At 36.0% G+C, this 19,038-nt stretch overlaps 2 protein-coding genes across 2 annotated transcripts in view; one reads left to right on the forward strand and one right to left on the reverse strand.

Moving 5' to 3' along the window:
• LOC106870284 (regulator of nonsense transcripts 1) overlaps window positions 1–15,702 on the reverse strand; it is a 74,664-nt gene extending 58,962 nt beyond the window's left edge. Inside the window, exon 1 of the mRNA XM_052967354.2 lies at window positions 14,841–15,702. Within this exon, the coding sequence (XP_052823314.1) occupies window positions 14,841–15,023 (183 nt within the window). The 5' untranslated portion in view covers window positions 15,024–15,702. The remainder of the gene's footprint in view (window positions 1–14,840) is intronic.
• A 29-nt stretch (window positions 15,703–15,731) lies between these two features.
• Window positions 15,732–19,038, forward strand: part of LOC106876711 (poly(A) RNA polymerase GLD2) — a 31,147-nt gene continuing 27,840 nt past the window's right edge. Inside the window, exon 1 of the mRNA XM_089351177.1 lies at window positions 15,732–15,896. The gene's annotated coding sequence lies outside the window, so the exon portion shown is untranslated. The remainder of the gene's footprint in view (window positions 15,897–19,038) is intronic.

The following is a 19,038-nucleotide window of genomic DNA, read 5'->3' on the forward strand; positions in this document are numbered from 1 at the left end:
AAAGTGCTATGCAGTGGAACTGAACCTAAAACCATGTGGTTGGGAGTGAACTACTCAACCACACACACCCACACCTGTGCATACAGTTTTCAAAGTTCAAGAGACGTTACGAAGTGTCTAACTATATGCTGTTTAGGGTAGTTGTCATTTACAGTGAACACATGGGTCTTGCAAGTAATGAATGTGCATGGACAATAAGCATCAAAAAGATGTTGTTGGCACTCCATCGCTTACGACGACGAGGGTTCCAGTTGATCTGATCAACGGAACAGCCTGCTCGTGAAATTAACGTGCAGTGGCTGAGCACTCCACAGACACGTGTACCCTTAGAGTAGTTCTCTGGGATATTCAGCGTGACAAGGCTTACCCTTTGAATTACAGGCACAACAGAAACAGGAAGTAAGAGTGAGAGAAAGTTGTGGTGAAAGAGTACGGCAGGGTTTGCCACCATCCCCTGCCGGAGCCTCGTGGAACTTTAGGTGCTTTCGCTCAATAAACACTCATAACGCCCGGTATGGGAATCGAAACCGCGAACCTATGACCGCGAGTCCACTGCCCTAACCACTGGGCCATTGCACCTCCACCATCAAAAAGATAACAGAAACAGAAATGCATACAGTATAAGAAGGGTAAGGAGAGGGTTGCTGAAGTAGAGATGAAAATCTGACAGTTGTTCTTCAAAACACAAAAATGTGTGATCATCAACATCACATTTTCCATGCTGCATGGATGGATTAATCAAAAAGTTACCAAAACATCTTTGGCCAGATGTTCTTTCTCTTACCAACCCAACTTATTTTACAAGTAATCTATTTTTCATTCCGTGGAGGCGCTCTGGCCCAGTGGTTAGGGCAGCAGACTCGCGGTTTCGATTCCCAGACCGAGCATTGTGAGTGTTTATTGAGCGAAAACACCTAAAGCTCCACGAGGCTCCGGCAGGGGATGGTGGCGAACCCTGCTGTACTCTTCCACCACAACTTTCTCTCACTCTTACTTCCTGTTTCTGTTGTGCCTGTAATTCAAAGGGCCAACCTTGTCACACTGTGTCACGCTGAATATCCCCGACAACTACGTTAAGGGTACACGTCTGTGGAGTGCTCAGCCACTTGCACGTTCATTTCATGAGCAGGCTGTTCCGTTGATTGGATCAACTGGAACCCTCAACGTTGTAAGCGACAGAGTGCCAACAACATTTTTCATTCCACAGATACATATCTGCTAATCTATTTGTTTACTGGAGAATATAAATAATGCTATTGTTTTTTGTTTAGATAGTATGAAGACTCACAAAATTGACATTTACATGTGTGTTTGTGCATGCATGCACATATATGTTTATATGTATGTCTAAGTGTATATATCTTTTATCTTTTACATGTTTCAGCTGTTAGACTGTGGTCATGCCGGAGCACCACCTTGAAGCATTTTTAGTCAAATGAATCGACCCCAGTACTTCTTTTTTAGATATAAACACACCAACACCGGTTGTTAAGCAATGGTGGGGGACAAACAGATATACACAGATGTGTATGTGTGTGTGTATAATGGGGTTCTTTCAGTTTCTGTCTACCAAATTCACTCACAAAGCTTTGTTGGTCTGAGGCTATTATAGAAGACACTTGCCCAAGGTAAACATGTATATATGCATATACATATGATATCAGTACAGTTTCTGCTAAAGCAGAAAACATTTGCCTAAGACATCACACACAGGAATTGAGCTCATAAGCACATGTCTGTGAAATGAACTTAGTAACCATAGAGACATACCTACACCTATTATGTTGATGTATACACTCATATGGTGCATACAGGTTAGATGTTTCTGTAATTATCTGACTTCCAACTTCAATTCAGTTTAGTTTCAATGTTGGAGCAGGATGGTACCTCAAGATTATTCTCGGAGAACTTTCAACTTCAATTTTAAGTTGAACAATTTTGTCGTAAGAGAGGATACAAGGGCGTCACAGTGTATAAATTAGTAAATTTGGTGTGCAAAACGTTTAGTCTCCTTACTGCTAAAACACAATAATTGCAATTACTAATCTAGCAAACTCTTAATATTAGTAAATTAAAATAAGGCAGTGAGCTGGCAGAATCGTTAGCACACCAGGCAAAATGTTTAGCAGCATTTTGTCTGTTGTTACAGTCAAATTTCTTCAAGGTCAACTTTGCCTTTCATCCTTTCAGGGTTGATGAAATAAGTATCAGTTGAACACTCGGGTTGATCTAATCAACCTATCTCTCCTCCAAAATTGCTGACCTTGTGCCAAAATTTGAAAGCAGTATTAGTAAATTAAATAATGAAGCTGGCATGGCTGTGTGGTCAAGAAGTTTTCTTCCCAATCTAATGGTTTCAAGTTAAGTATCTCTATGTGGCACCTGCAGCAAGTGTTCTCAATGACAATGTTAGGCCAATCAAAACCTTTTGAGTGGACTTGGTATACAGAAACTGAAAGAAGCACATCATATATAAGTGTATATGTACATTTGTCTTGATATCTGTGATGGTTGTAAACAAGCATCATCATCATAACCTTTTCTATAGGCACAAGGCCTGAAATTTGCGGGGTGGGGCAGTCGATTAGATCAACTGAAGTATGCAACTGGTACTTTATTGACCCCAAAAGGATGAAAGGCAAAGTCAACCTCGGCGGAATTTGAACTCAGAACATAAAAAACAGACAAAATACCGCTAAGCATTTTACCCAGCATGCTCATGATTCTGCCAGCTAAGCAATGCTCGTTTCCAATTTTTCATGAAAAACATCTGGCCATGGGGAAATATTACCTTGCTTGGTAAAGGTCAGTTACAGGAGGGGTATCTGGCTTTGATACAAACAAGGATAGAAAAGTGGACATTAAATGACAATAGTTGCATTTTGCTTTTGAAACTGAAACATGCTCTTCAGATCAACAATATACATTAACAAAATATTTATTCCCACTTAAACATGGATGTTCTGTTAGAACAAACTATATTGTGGTATATAACACCAGAGAAACTCTCATGTTGGCTTTTGGAAATATAGCGTCTTGGTCCTGGAGATGGTGGGGATTTATCTCTCCATAGGCAATATAAACAAGCATACATTTTGCACCAAAAGCCAATATGAAAGTCTCTCTCATGGTATCTGCTGCAGTATAGTTTGTTCCAACAGTACATCCACGTTTTAAGTGAGGATATATATTACCTCTTGGTATCAATACTGCCTGTTACTAATATATACAGTAATGCCTCAATATCCGAGTTAATTTGTTTCCAGAGACCACTCATAAAGCAGAGCAATAATTTCCCATAGTAGCAATATTATAAATCATAATTCATTCTCAGAAAGGTATTTTACCTATAAAATTTATAAGGAGACCCCTTTTGGTCATGAATGACTATGGGATTGCACCTGGAAAGCTACCCTCCGAGGCACAGGTCCGGACAAGGTTGTTTATGGAAGGCCAGTAGTTGCCCATGCATGCCAGACTTCCTTCTTCACACCACTGATGTTATCCAAGGGAAAGGCAAAGGCTGATACAGCTTGGCACCAGTGATGTCGCAATTCATTTCTACAGCTGAGTTAACTGGAGCAACATGAAATAAAATGTCTTGCTCAAGAACACAATATGCAGCCCAGGCCGGGAATCAAACTCACAACCTCACAATCATAAGCTCAGTGCTCTAACCACTGAGCCATGCACCTTCACTAAATTTATAATATCCATGAATAAATGGTAATAAAACAACAGTAGAATGTAAAGAATATTTTATATAAAGAGAATGTCAAGATCAGTTATAATAAAAAAAATATTATTATAATCATTTTCTGAATCACTTTCACTCACACTAGACTTGCACACACCATCACTTGTAGACTTCTTTTTAAAAAAACAAGTCTAGAGTTGCTTGCTTAGAAGCATTTTTTCTCTCTCTTTAAATTTCTTGGTAACATGCAAAAGCATTTGTTATAGTAGTAGGAACTTATGCACTTCATTCAATATTTGCATCTTGTACTTGAAAAGTAAAACTCAAACTTGGAGTCTCATAAAGCAGGTCCTCAAAAAGTGAGGTATTACTGTAGATATTATCAGAATATCATCTGGTAGAAAATTCCTCCCAAGAAAACTTTAGATATGTTGGGACAGCTATGAAAATAATGTCTGGATTTGGGTGACCTTGTTTAAAGATGACAACCTACAAATTACTAGGTAATCATTCATAACCCTTTTGATATTCAATCTCTAAGACTATCACACCATCACTAGTTCTGTCATGCAAAAACCACAAGTGATCATATTTAAATTAAAACTTTCCATCATATATTGTATCTAAGGACATTTTAAGTTATGTTCTAAACACCAGCTTAATATACCAATAAATGAACAAGTCAAGAAGGTTGCCTGTGTATCTACAAGTTCACTTCACTAGCTAGAAATAGCAACCAAATCTCCCACTTAAACTTTGTCTTGAAAAAAGAAAAAGGTACACTAGGTCATGTAGTCCTCAGATAACCCTAAAAAAGAAGGGATGGTAATGACTGGAATGTTTTTGATTGCATGCCTACTCAATCGGGTTGACCTGGGGTTAAAGGACAACAATAACCAGTGAATGGAAAAGTTGTTTGGCTAAATCCCATCACATTTCCATTATCGATCACAAGAATTAAACTATCGAATATTTTTAATTTTAACAGAGTTGAGATGAACTTTTCGGTGCCAATGAACGAAAAGAATCAACAAAGAGTAAAGAGGACTTGTCAGTCTTGTTGGAGAGGGAAAACAATCCTACCAAGTCAGTGCCATAGTTTCAGATTGTGATGACTTGTCCAACCCATGCTAGTATGGAAATCATTATTCGTTTAACCCTTTAACATTCAGATTAATCTTGTAGCTTTGAGATTTCGATGTTGTGATTTCATTTTCAGAAAAACACTGTAGTGTAGATCTGAAATGATGGATCTGGCCAGTTTGAATATAAAACAGGAAGAATATCTGGGCTGGATTTGGCCAGTTAAATGCTAAAGGGTTAATGACCACTTTCCCATACTCACATGGATCAGACAGAATTTTATCGAAATTCTTGTCACCAACCCCCACCTGTTTCCTGGAATGGTAATATTCCCCATGACAAGATAGCATGTAATGTCAAGGCAAGGAGACAATGTTACACACTTTCATCTACCAAACCCTCAAGGTATTCATTGACCCAAGGTGCCATACAGTAGGACTGAATCCCAAACAACATAGTTGGGAAGCAAGGTTCTTACCACACAACCATGCTTGTGGATGTAAAATGAAGAGGATATTCTTTTTTTCTTCTTTCATGTCTCATTGTAATTAATATTTCTCACATAACTACAAGCCAAAAACTATTTTTATTCTCCACACTAACATCAGAAACGAATAAAACTGCATTCAAATCAAAGTTACAAGATAGCTCTTTCCTGTTGAATTGTAAACTCAATTTTATTCTCCAACTTATGTAGAGTATCAACCTACCCTATTGTAAACAAGCCTGACTTTTGAATCAACAGACATAATAGTTCAATTAAGATACATGAAGAATACCCATTAAATCACTCCTCTTGAAATAAACGTACAACTGCTAATTATAGCCATATAGTCCACTTACTCCTTATCTTCTTTCCTTGTAGAGAGTAACAAATGGCCTCTGATATATCAACCAATCCTCACTCTACCATCACCAAAGTTTAACTCTTTCTTTAAAAAAACTTTGGCAATGGAAACTAAACATTTCTACAAGGTCCAAGTTTGGTTTTACAATTTAAAGGAAAAAAACCAAAAAACAAAACAAAATAATGAGCCTCAATTCCTTAAGAAACCTTTTAATTGTGCCAGAAATAGCATTATTTTAACATTCAAGATGGAGTTTATTAAAGTAGATTTTCTATAGATGGATACTCTTGTTGACAATGCTTATCTTTTTTCCAAATAAGGTAATATTTCCCCCACGGTCACAGAATCTTGAAAAAGAATGACAATGTTTGTATGACAGTGACATTTATTTACAACTATCAACGCCATGTCAAGACAAGGAGAGAAACACAAACACACATTTGCCAAAGTGCCATGCAATGTGATTGAATGCAAAACCTATGTGGTTGGGCAGACATCTTAACTCTACAGCCAAACCTGTGTCCATAATTAATAATGAAAATTCACTTATAAATCCTAAAGGTTCATTGCATTGTTACTTAATTATGCACTGTGAAGCAAATGAGAATATCTCTATCTCAATAGTCAGCCATAGATAACTCCTCACTAAAAGAAATGCCAACACAAAGACCCACTCTACAACTAACCTTTGCAGAAATGGGCCAAAATACAGATAACATGTTTGACCTAAATCCATGTGTTGGTATGCCAATACCACAGTGATTTCAGCTGAATAAAAACTAGCCAGCCATACTGTATGCCTCTGCTCAGCATATTGAGTAGGTTTTGAAAGTCTTCAAAAAAAAAAAAAAAAAAAAAAAAAAAAAGAATTAAAAAAAGGGGGGGGGGGGTATTTTGCAATATCATCAGTTCCATTTTCCACACTCAAATAGAATTCGTTGAGAGATTTTTTAATCACATGTCCCTCCTGTTGCCAACACCCGCTGTTTCCAAGTAAGGTAATATTTCACCATCTCATGTCAAAGCAAGGAGACTACCACATGCAGACACGGTGGCTTCTTTCAGCCACTTTCGACAAAATCCACTCACAAAGCTTTAGTAGACCTGAAAACATTGTAGAAAACACTAGCCCACTCTTTGTGCCACACTGTAGAACTGAACCCAGAACCATGTAGTTGGGAAGTAAACTACATACCACACAACCATCATCATCATCATCGTTTAACGTCCGCTTTCCATACTAGCATGGGTTGGACGATTTGACTGAGGACTGGTGAACCAGATGGCTACACCAGGCTTCAGTCCGATTTGGCAGAGATTCTACAGCTGGATGCCCTTCCTAACGCCAACCACTCCAAGAGTGTAGTGGGTGCTTTTACGTGCCACTGACATGAAGGCCAGTCAGGCGGTACTGGCAACGGTCACGCTCAAAATGGTGTATTTTACATGCCACATGCACAGGAGCCAGTTCAGCGGCACTGGCAACGATCTCGCTCAAATGTCTTTGTTGATCACTATACTTTTAATGTCTACCTTTCCACACTGCGAAACCACCTAAGAGTGCATTACAAATTTAAGGTCATTTCATATACCAGAACATGTACTGTTGGAATATAGGTTCAATACTAGATTCATTTGAAGTCCACATTATCACAAGGAACATGTTACTTGGCAGTATGTACTCAACATATTTCACTGGCTTCGTTTACAGTAGTGTCTTGACAAAAGGCAAGATCCCAACTTATTCTTTGCAATTATAATTCTAACATTTATTTATACTAAATAATTTATACTAATTTTGCCTAATTTATACTAAAGAAATAATAAAAAATGAGGATATGAGGTTTTTGGAAGTTTGTAAGGAAGTATTGTTTCAATCACTCTCTTCAAAGACTCCAAATTCCTTTAGAGAATTTCTAGAAGAAAATGCTTAGTTAGGAGCATAAACAGTATAAAAAAAAAAAAATTAAAAAAAACATTAAACCCTTCAAATTTGTGTTAAATTATGAAAGACTTTTGATGTAACTCATATCACTAGATGCAGGTGTGACAGTATGGTTAAAAAGCAACTTCCCAACGATGCAATCTTGGGTTCACTTAGGCAATTCTACCAGAGTCAAGAACTGGCCAAAGCCGTGTGAGTGGATTCAATAGACAGAAACTGGAAGAAACTAATTTTGTTCCTGGTCTTTCATGAAAAACCTGTCTGGCCATGGGAAAATACAAACCATGTTTGGAAACATGGATTGGTAACAGGAAGAGCATCTGGCCATAGAAAATTTGCTTCAACAAATTTTGTCTGACCCATACAATCGTGGAAAAGTGGGTTTTCAATGATGATATTTTAATAAAGCACACATAAAATCTTTAATTAACATACATCATTTGCTAGTGTTTTGTAGTCTCCTGTGTGTTCCGTCAACAAAAATTGCCATCTTATATTGTTTCCAGTTTTTATATATGAATGAGTTAGTCTTTTGATAATAGATATTTTGATAACTTGCAAGAAATTCTCAAACTATGGTAAGATATTAACTTTTTCAGCTGACATTCCTGTGCAAACCATAATGTTTAACTTTTACGAGAGTGGTAGATAAAACCAACTTCATAAAACGTAACAAGTTATCTCCACCATCCTTTCTTTCTTGTTGAGATAGCCATGTATCTTGACAGCAAGACACCTATTCTTGTCCTTAATACTTTAGCCTCTCAACTCTTGGCACAAAGCCAGGTCCCTCAATACTGCACGTCCACTTTGGCAAAGAGTCTTGTATATTACTTTGTAACCTCACTAGTGCTGGTGCTATAAAAACAAAAAAAAAGCAACCTATAGCATTCAGTAGTCAGCATTAGGAAAGAAATCCAGCTGTAGGAAGCATGCCAAAACAGGTAGAATATTTGGAACTAATAAAGGCCAGTTTAAATGCTAAAGGGTTAAGAACCAGTCCGCTTGCTGGATCCTTATAATTAAACCATACCCAGCATAACCACAATCCAATAACTGAAACCAGTAAAATGATACATAAGCCCTGACATCACATGGTCATTGTAAATGAGTGGCATTATAATGCAAGCACTGTATGTGAAAACATGTTTGGACATGGTGAAATATTTATGTTGGAAACAGGTGAGGATTGGCAACAGGAAGGGCATCCAGCCACAGAAAATTTGCTTCAATACATTCCAACCCATGCAAGTAGATGTTAAAATGATAAAATACTAGATTGAACCCACAGACATTTATTTTGCACAAGATTCAAACAGTCAACTGCTACTCTTTTGTGGCTGAGTAAAGCCACACTGTAGACTATAGCTGATTATACTGACCCCAATGCTTATAAACTTTGGGAGATGAAAGGCAAAGTGGAAGCTGATCTCAGAAACATAGATGCATCCATGTAACAAAAGCCATTTTCTCCTAGGCTCAACCAATTTTGCTATCAGAACTACTTTGATATAAAAAAACAAAAACAACTATCAAGCTTCTTTCATTATGTGTCTAGAGAGATTTCCAATTTGATAACAATTCAAACAATATTTAAGTTGCCTAGATGACTAAATTCAAGTACCATTTACAGTAAATTGTAGTTCAATAAGCTGAAAGAACTCATACCAATAAAATGCACAGGCAATTTCGACTGAAATACTGATTTACACAAACTACTCTAGCAACACCATTGTTTGTTGTTTTCACCTACACCGTATTGAACCTGTACTGCTTTCTTCAGGATACAAGCACCTCAATGTCGGTAATGTTTGAGACAAGTTCTCTGTTGTAGATTTCAAACTGATCTGAGCAGTTAGAGTTCTGAAATGCCTTAAAGGGAAAAGTATACATGCTTTCTTCATCAGCATGTAATGTCTAGTTTTCCAGGCTTGCATGGGTTAGACAATGCGTTGAGGCAGATTTGCTCTTCCTATTGCCAAACCCCACCTCTTTCCTTGCAAGGTCATGTTTTGCACAGAAGACTGGAAATGAAGATTGCTTGTATCATAATAATGTTCATTTCCAGCCATCACACAAGACAAGGATGCATACACACACATTTATATACATGAACTTCGTTTCCATCTACCAAATCCTCGGTCAGCCTGGGCTATAGTAAAAACCACTTGTCCATGGTGCCATGCAACAGGATTGAACCTGAAACCATATGGCTGGGAAGCAAGCTTCTTAACCATGTAGCCACACCTGCCTCTTAAGAAAATACATATCAAAATGTTTTACTGAAACTAAGCATTCCTTAGCATCTCCATGCAAACTTAAAACTCTTTCAGTAGACAAACTTGTCTTTTGGGAAATGGTTTTTCGCTGGACCAATGACATTGATTTAACAACCAACTATTTACCTTGGAAAACACATACCAAGCATTATTACTGGACTGTATTGGCATTGGTATTTAATTTTAGCATCAATCATTTTTAATATATCAAATAAATTGCTCTAAGAGGTATAAAAGTAAGAATACATACAAATGTGTTTCAATTAACTACGATAGTAAATAACAAGGAATGGTTGTTACGAGAATTATTCTATAGAGCGACGTTCACTCCCTTTTTTGTTGTTTCGAGTTATTTTTAGCCAATAAGTGAAGATTGCACACTATCTAACAACCAAAACATTAAGAAACTGGATGGAGCTGGAAGCAGTCCAAAGATCATATCATGAAAGTCAATACGTTCTCCCTATATTTACATTATTTTGATACAAGACACATGAAAAACAAGATCCACCCTAAAGCCTCAGGGGTAAAAAAAATACTACGTTTCTCAAACTCACAGGGGCAGTCGATTTAATTCGTGTTCAATACGACTTCTTGTCGGAGGAAAACATGAGGTTTAGAGAAGCAGGATCAAGTAAAATTAGAAGTGCTTAAAATATTATAAACGAATCATATCACTTGTAACAAGAAATTAAAATTCGGGGATCTTTTCAGAGAGGTATGAAAACTACTAACACCCCCAAAATCTAATGTAACCAGTTATGTTTACACTTTATTGAGTAGAGATCCTCGGAAAATGAATGCAAGCACACACTATAGAAAGTTCGGTATATCCAATCGGTTATGTCCATATGGTAGATAATGACCTCTGACCAACGCTAAACGAAAATAATTCATTCGGTCTGATCGCCAACACCCAGCTAACCCATCAAAGATGGATGGCACCGTTATGGCAGGCAGGTTGGCATCGCCGCCGACAACCGACACGAGGGTGTGTGTATATATATATATATATATATATATATATATATATATATATAGTGTGTGTGTGTGTGTGTGTGTGTGTGTGTGCGCATTGTCGAAATATCACAACACATATCTATTGAAAGCCTACATGAGTTTCAAATACTATCGATATATTTAAGTTCTATAATAATCCAGAGAGGATAAGTAAAATATATCATAACCACAAATGTTAAGACTTTCAACAAAACAATCACTTATATTCCAATTTTATTATTATCCTATATAGTAATTACAGTTTAATTTATATGTGCTAAGTTAAATCAACGATACATACAGACAGCAATCTTAAAACTGAAGTCCAAACCTCCAGATCAATTTTCATTTCGAAGACAGAAAATTGAAATGTTATAGATAACAAATCAATTTATCCATCCTCTCGCTAACACTGAAAATTTATTTGCATATATTTTAAATTATTATTTCATTTAATGCTGTAAATTTGAAAGAAACCTTCACGACTATATTTTGAAGTTTCATTTTCTTTTTTTCGTCGTTGAAAAAAAAAATCCTAAGACACCAGTTTTGTAACGCATAATGGGTATTTCTCCTTGGCTATTAGAAATATGTGTAAAACGTCAAAAAAGGAAAAAACTAAACGAAGAAAGGTTGATTAAGAATTTCAGCTAGGGTTTTGTACCATGTGGCAAAAAGAAATGGCCGCCACCATTTGTGTAATGAAATATGTCAGTTGCAGTTACCACATTTCATTAATAAACTGACCGTTCATTATTGATCTAATATAGATAATAACAGCACTAAGTAGGATAATGTAATAAATGTGGCGAAGGCTGTTTCCTCTAGACAACCTTGAACCTTGCCTCCACGTGTAAGATCGAACAATATTTACAGTCAACACACTAACTACAAGAAACCAACGATATTTTATAGTTGTGAAAAAGAGACCAGAGTTAAGAGTTCTAAAAAGATAAACACGGAGCAGTTAACCCTCATTAAAATCACGTCAGAGCAAAAAAAAAACACACAGAGAGAAGGTCACATTCGATCAGACAGGAATAAGATACACCGAAGGACAGGATGGCTATGGCCGGAACGCTCTTTGTCAAAGCTAGGTTGTCTTATCGAACAGGATTGACATGGAGCAATATGGATAACTTTTAGGTGGGCCAAGGTTTAAAGTGAAAATCGAGAAACGAAATTCCTGAAACTCTGTTCACTCGAGACTGAACACACGCAAAATACGAAACAAACTATATTAGTCTCATACCCATTCACTTCTAATGTGTGTGTGTGTGTGTGTGTGTGTAAATATATATATATATATGAATAAGTATGAAATAGAATATGCGCTAACACTGTAGATCATAACAGTAAAAGAGGAGGGGAAAATTATTAAATTCCAAAAATATAAACCAGTGGCCGAAACGAAACGAAAAAAAGCAATGTCGAAAATAGTTAAATTGTTAAAAAATAAAACACCAAATCAATTACATAAACCCCACCACAAACCCAATTTCTCTATAAAAAAACTGTTCATCGCAATTTATATATATATATATGACAAAGAATACTACTGCTGGTTACATTCTATAAATTATATAATTGATTTCTAAAGACAAGGCCTCAAATTATGAGAGGGAGGTCCTTTCGACGAATCAAGCTAGACAACTATTTTTATTTGCCAACACAGACCGCCACTACTTCCCTAATATTTAACTACTGCTCCGTTTTGTGTGTGTAAAAAATTGTTGGTGAGCTAAACTTATTTAGATCCGAGGTCACCAAGATCTATTGTGACCGAAGCAGTGCTGTTAAACAAAATAATTTAACGAGTACTTTAATCTTGTATATGTGAAAGAAACAAACACAAGAACATTACACATACAAATATATCGCACACGCAAATTAGAGCAAGAGGAGGAGGGGTAGAACGAGATTTCAAGTGGTACTTTATATTATCGAACCCGGAAGAACGGAAGGAAAAAAAAATCGATCCATGCGGGAATTGAACTCAAAACGTCAAGACATCTAAACGTATAGCAAACCATTGGAGAGGGGGGGGGAGGTTCTACAGGTTTGCTCGCTCTGCTAGAAAAAGCAACCGATTCTTCCTCAAACTACACTCCTACCGTCTAAGCAAAAGGACACATTGTATAATGTAGTACTACAAATACTCTACGAGAAAAAAAAATGTGGACTGGTCAGGGCTAGACAGCTTTTTAAACACAGTTGTGTCAATCAGGGAACATGATGAGGGGCTAAATAAGGAATGTATCACTAGGCTCGGCTACGCCCTTTTATATTAGTAGTCTTGGCGGGATTTGAAATCATAATGCAAATGACATGCATAATAAAACATGGGAACTTTAAAAATAAATAATTAAAAAATGGAGGGGAAGAGGACAGAATAATTGCCAAAATTTAATATCTCTCGACTCTGTAAAGAGTTTACTGAGTTTTTTTTGTTTCGTTTGGCTTTTTTTTTTTTTTTACAGACGTTTCGGAGGATTATTCTAGAGAAAATATATTTCGATTATACTAGTTCCTTGCTGATATATGTCTATATTAAAAAAATATTACGCATTTACTTTCCATGCGGCAACCAACCCATTTACAATTTAGTGTGTGTGTATATGAACACAAATATAAATTAGTAAAAAGATATGGCACACACATATCTCAAACTTTTCCAGCTGTTTGAAACAAAAATTACCTTGAGTAAAACTTGGAGGGAGAACAAAAGTGAATATATCAGAGTAATTTAGAGACGATTTGAGAAAAAAAAAAAACAGGAATAAGAAATGATTAAGAAAACAATCCGTCTCTTATAGATTGATATTTTATTTCACAGGGCACGAAAATGTCTGTTGAAATGTACAACACTCGTTAACGAAGAAGGCCTATATGTGGTTGCTAGAAATAACAGCTAAATATCCTTCAAGTAATATACAGTCTTAAAAAATACTTTGAATAATGTATTCATATAAAATATATCGTAATAAAATCTGAGATGGTCACAACTGGAAAATTCTTTGATCACAGATCGGTCTACTTACTGGATAAGAGGGCCAAAGCAACTAAATCAGACCTTTTTCTACAAATTCAAAACCAAAGAGAAAAAAAAATCGAAGTCTCTGCAATATATTTAAAATAGTCTACCATTACATATTAATAGCTTATATACTTAATTCCTACGTAAATCCACCACACAACCCATTATTATATATATATATATATATATATATATATATATAGTCCCTTTAAAGTTTATACATAACTCTGGATTGCAACAAATTATTCCACAGGGATTGAGGTACATGTGCACCTCTAGCCGAATCTATGTGTGTGTGTGTGTGTGTGTGTGTGTGTATATATATATGTGTTTGTGTGTTCTCATTGAGAACTAAAGATCAGTTAGATTAGGTTTATATCGGGTTCATGATTATTTTTTATATTTTATAAACTAGTACAAAAGTTCAGAGCAAGATAAGGAAACCGCATGAGAAAAAAAAAACATACATACACGTGTGCATACGTATATTTTATATGCATATATTTATATGTATAAATACGCACATCTATGTACCTATATTCACGTGTATATCTATATATACATGCATGTATGTACATACGTGTGCACATCTGTTAAGATGTATATATATAAACTATGTATATAATGTCTTATATATATACGTGCGCGTAAATTGTGATCTCCCATAGACAAGCATGTGAGTGTATATATTACATACACACACTCAACGGGTTGTGGAGGGTTGCACACCATATAAAACCTAGAGCTTGATGCAAGAAGCTTTAAAAAATTATAAGATAAAAAGAAACCATGTGTTAGATGTTCGTATATTTCTTAGCCAATGTCCTGACCATGGCACTTACACATATACATACGCACACACATATATATATACACACACACATGTAATAGACCAGTGTAAAGGGCAGAGCAAGGAAATGAGACATCATTGAGATAGTAAATTAGAAATAACCTGGCTCTGGCTGTGTCCTCCATCCAATTGTGAAGCCTGCGTCTGGGATTGGGTCTGAGAGGGCAGCGTGAAGTCTGTAAAGTAAAAGTCTGATCCTTGTGTGTCGGCACCCAAATGATCGGTTTCTTCAGTATCTAAGAAGGAAAGGGTTTGAGAATTTGGGCCGTACGTGTCAACACTCATGGCGACTTAATTGCAGGAAGAGAAATAACAAAAAAAAAAAAATTTCTTCGCAGATTTTTTAAACTGTACTTTTCTTGCGTGTCTTTTCTTCTTATTCTCGGGTTCGAGCATAAACCCATCACACAGAAAATATAAGCGCAGAAGGAAGAGAAATTATATTGAAATATTGAAAGGTTGCTTGAAAATACATGGCGTATTTCATAAATATGCCTGTTCAAGTATCATATAAGCATGAAACTATTAGTAGCAATTTCAGTTGAGTATTAAACTGATATATATATGTATGTGTGTGTGTGTGTGTGTACTGAATCTGGTCAGTAAATTTCTGATTTGTCTTCTTATCTTATCTTGGAGCAGTTAGTATTTAGCTTCACAGCAATATATTTGTGTGTGTGAATGTATGTGTGTGTGTGTGTGTGTATATATCTATAGCTGGATATACACACACAGAGGCACAAATGTGTGACTATATATATATGGATGTGGGTGTTAGGTGAATGTGGTTAGCGATTTTTCCAATTTGTTTTTCTTCTTCTTGTGTATATATATGAGAGTGTGCTGTAGCAAATTTTGGTTATCTTGGAGCAGTTAAATATATTGTTTTGTTTGTTTTTGAATTCAGTGGCGTTCCGCAGAGGCACAACCCTTTCTACAGCTGAATGTTGACGTCATAATACTCATCAATCAGTGACGTCGTCGAAACATGTGCCCATACAGTGATGACGTAGCCACCGTCTAACATTCACCTCGAGCCACCGAGTCTCTTTAGAAGAAAGTTGTTTGTTTGCGTGTATGTATGTTTTTCCTTCTACTTCACATATCTTCCACATTCAGCTGAAGCAACGAGACAGCTAAACTCGATCATATCTGATGGTAAGTTTACTTCTAATAAATATTACAACATAGCGTTTTATTAGTAAGGATTAAAACGAATATAGGTTTTAGAGTCCCTCTTTTATCGATTATAAGAGGGACATAAGTTATATGTTGGTTCAATATATTATCGTATTTATGTATTAAATTTTGGCTAAAAACAAACAAACAATGAGTGTAACTCATTAAAAGTAATTAAGAATACCCTCGAAGTATACTCTTCCCGTTTTAGTTGAAACCTTCTTCCGGAAGGTAAACCACACCTCGTCTCTGAAGTATAGTGGGGCATGGCATTTTCACTTTTGTGTTTTCATTCCGTGATAAATATTAACCGAAACGAGAGGTTACAAACAATTTTTTTTACCCCGTTATTTTAGATATTTATCAGCTTTCTATGTGTGTGTGTGTGTGTGAAGATATATATACACGCACACATGAATTCTCCCTTTTCTGTTAAAAAACAAAATAGACGCACTCTGTGAACTTGTCCATTTGAAACGCTAAATTCAACTGTATCTATCCCTTCTTGACCTATCTTATCTCAATTTATCTATCCATCGACTTTGAAGTTTCACCGGCAGCAGCTTCTCGGACCCTTCACTCACACTGAGTTTTTTTTCCCCCACCAGCGAATGTTATTTACTCTTTTTAATCCAATTTTAAAAACACATTTTATATATAGGTTATCTTTCGATAAAGTGAAACTGTTTTCATCGGCAATCTCCGAGAAAAAAATTTTATAAACTTAAAGAATGCTGATTTGACCTGTATCCCATCCATATTTACATCAGCTATATATCTACATATTTCTCGGTGTTCGCCGAAAAGTAAACTGACTTCTAAAAAATTATCTTAGAATTATAAAGGAAAAAATGTTTTGAGCTTTATTCCTCAAATAGAACTTGCCTCTTGAACCTCATTGGTTTATTTGCTATATAAGGCTTAGCCTGTCGCCCTGTTTAACACCATCAGCAGGCACCTAAGAGGAGTCCCACTATTGCCAGTATACGGGACAGGTATTTAGTTTGAGGATATCTCTAATGAATTTCGAAGACCCTCTAGAAGCTCAGGGTCACTGCCAGTCTCCTGGCTAAAAAAGACAAAAGTTTAATGATATAAAAAAAAAACTGAAGCGTAATTTTCTTTCATTTTGTATGTGTGAGCTTGTGTCTGTGTAAAATTCGCTTTTCATTTAGAGGTTCGGGGTTCAATACCACTACGCGGCATCTTAAATATTCCACTGTAGCTCTTGTTGACCAAAACTTTATGAATAAAAATTATTTGCACGTGTGTGTAATTAAAAGAGCGAACTCACTGTGACAGTCTCAAAGTTGGCCCTTAAGAAGTGTAATTCTCTGTGGAATACTCAGCTACTTGCATTATATAATTCGGCGAAATGGTACTGTCATTGATGGAACCACTAAAATCCTCATTCATTGAAAATGAGAAGTCCATTCATCTATTTATGTGCTTCTAATTTGAAAGATTACGTTTGTCACATAACTACTGTCTTGAGTAAAATGCTTAATTTTTACTGTTAAACCGTACGAGAATTAAATTCCAGATCTTAGCCATTAGAGTAGTTTCACAACACTGCCAATGTCTGAGCTTCATATCTTGCTTCAGGTATTTCTTCTAAATCATCTTCAATATCTCTGAGTGTATTTTGAATGCAGTTATATCCATCAACAAGAGTTTCAACAGCATCAGCTCTTGCTGACCAACGAGTTTCGGACTAGGTCTTCAAAGTTAATTCTCCTATTTCCTTCCAATGGTTTCATTGAATTTGCCCATCTGTGTGTCAATGCAGCAAAAAAGTGTATACCTTTTGTATGAAGCCAATATAGCCAACAGCTTCAACAGAGTAAGATGCACTATCATGTCCAAAAAGATCCAATAAATTACCAGCACAGGAAATGAAAATTGTAACCAAGTTCTTTTCCTTAAGTCTGGCTCATATTGCTGTGTAGTGATTGGCTATATTACTGGTGCTGTCATAGGACTGTCCTGCAGTCTTCAAAATTTATACTGTATTTTTAAAGAAATTCTAAGACAGATGTGGCCAATGCTCCAGAACCAGTCTGCAGGAAAGTTACAAGCTTTTCTATTGGCCTCTCAGAAACAGCATAATGCATAATCATTTTTTTCTTCACTGTTCCCCCCACCACCAATCATTAAAGCCAATCTTGTTAGAGAACTTGTCATGGGGCTTGACATCATAGTACAGTATAAGCAATAACCTGCACTCCATTGATGGGCTGTACAGGATCCACTTTCTCAGATGCTGCCTACCATGACTACAAATAGTATAGAATATTAAATTTTTAAAATAATGACAGTGCCCATCCATTTTGCCTTTTTTTAATTTTTTTTTTTTATAATGATGTCAAGATTCTGGGTTCTGAAAGAATGTGGATGCATACTTTTTCTCTGGCAGAAAGCTACCTTCTTTGGTCTAAATCTCAAGCTGGCACTTGGCTGTCCATATCAATAGGATGCAGTGATTCTTCATCTTCAATATCTTGAGTTAATATCTTCTATTTTTTGTAGATGCACTTGGGAGTGCAGCTAGTATCTTAAAAGAAACTTCTATTACTGATTCTTTATTAGCTTCTAAGTTTCTTCTTTTTTTTTTAAGCAAAGGAAAAGTATGCAAGATGATGTCTTTTGCCAGTACTTTAGCATTTTTTCACTTCTTTCTTTGGAATTTTTTTTTTTTTTGTGATGTCTGAATATACTATGGTATGTTGGATATTCTGTGTGAAAATATAATCTAAATAAAAGTGAAAAGAAAATATTCTCAAATATAAAAGAGGAACTGACAAAAGCCATGTAAACTCACTTTGTTTAATCTAGCCACAGGCATACTAAGCTGGACTGTTATTCTTACATTTGACACAGATAAGTAGGCCTACAGCCAAAATAAATCAAATGTTGATAGAAAAGAGTTCAAGTGATTTACAACAAATCAAAGATTATAGATTTTGTTTTTCATAGTTACTTTTTCTCCATCCAGCTGCTTGTTTTATTCCCAAAGGATTTAAAGCTGGTTTTGGACAACTAGGTAGTAGATACTTTACAGTTGAGTAATTGGTATCACTAAAGTGGAGAAAATGTATTTTTAAAGGCAAGTTCTCCCTGA

The sequence above is a fragment of the Octopus bimaculoides genome, chromosome 4 (assembly GCF_046866305.1).
Source record: "Octopus bimaculoides isolate indiv1 chromosome 4, ASM4686630v1, whole genome shotgun sequence".
Taxonomy (NCBI): domain Eukaryota; kingdom Metazoa; phylum Mollusca; class Cephalopoda; order Octopoda; family Octopodidae; genus Octopus; species Octopus bimaculoides.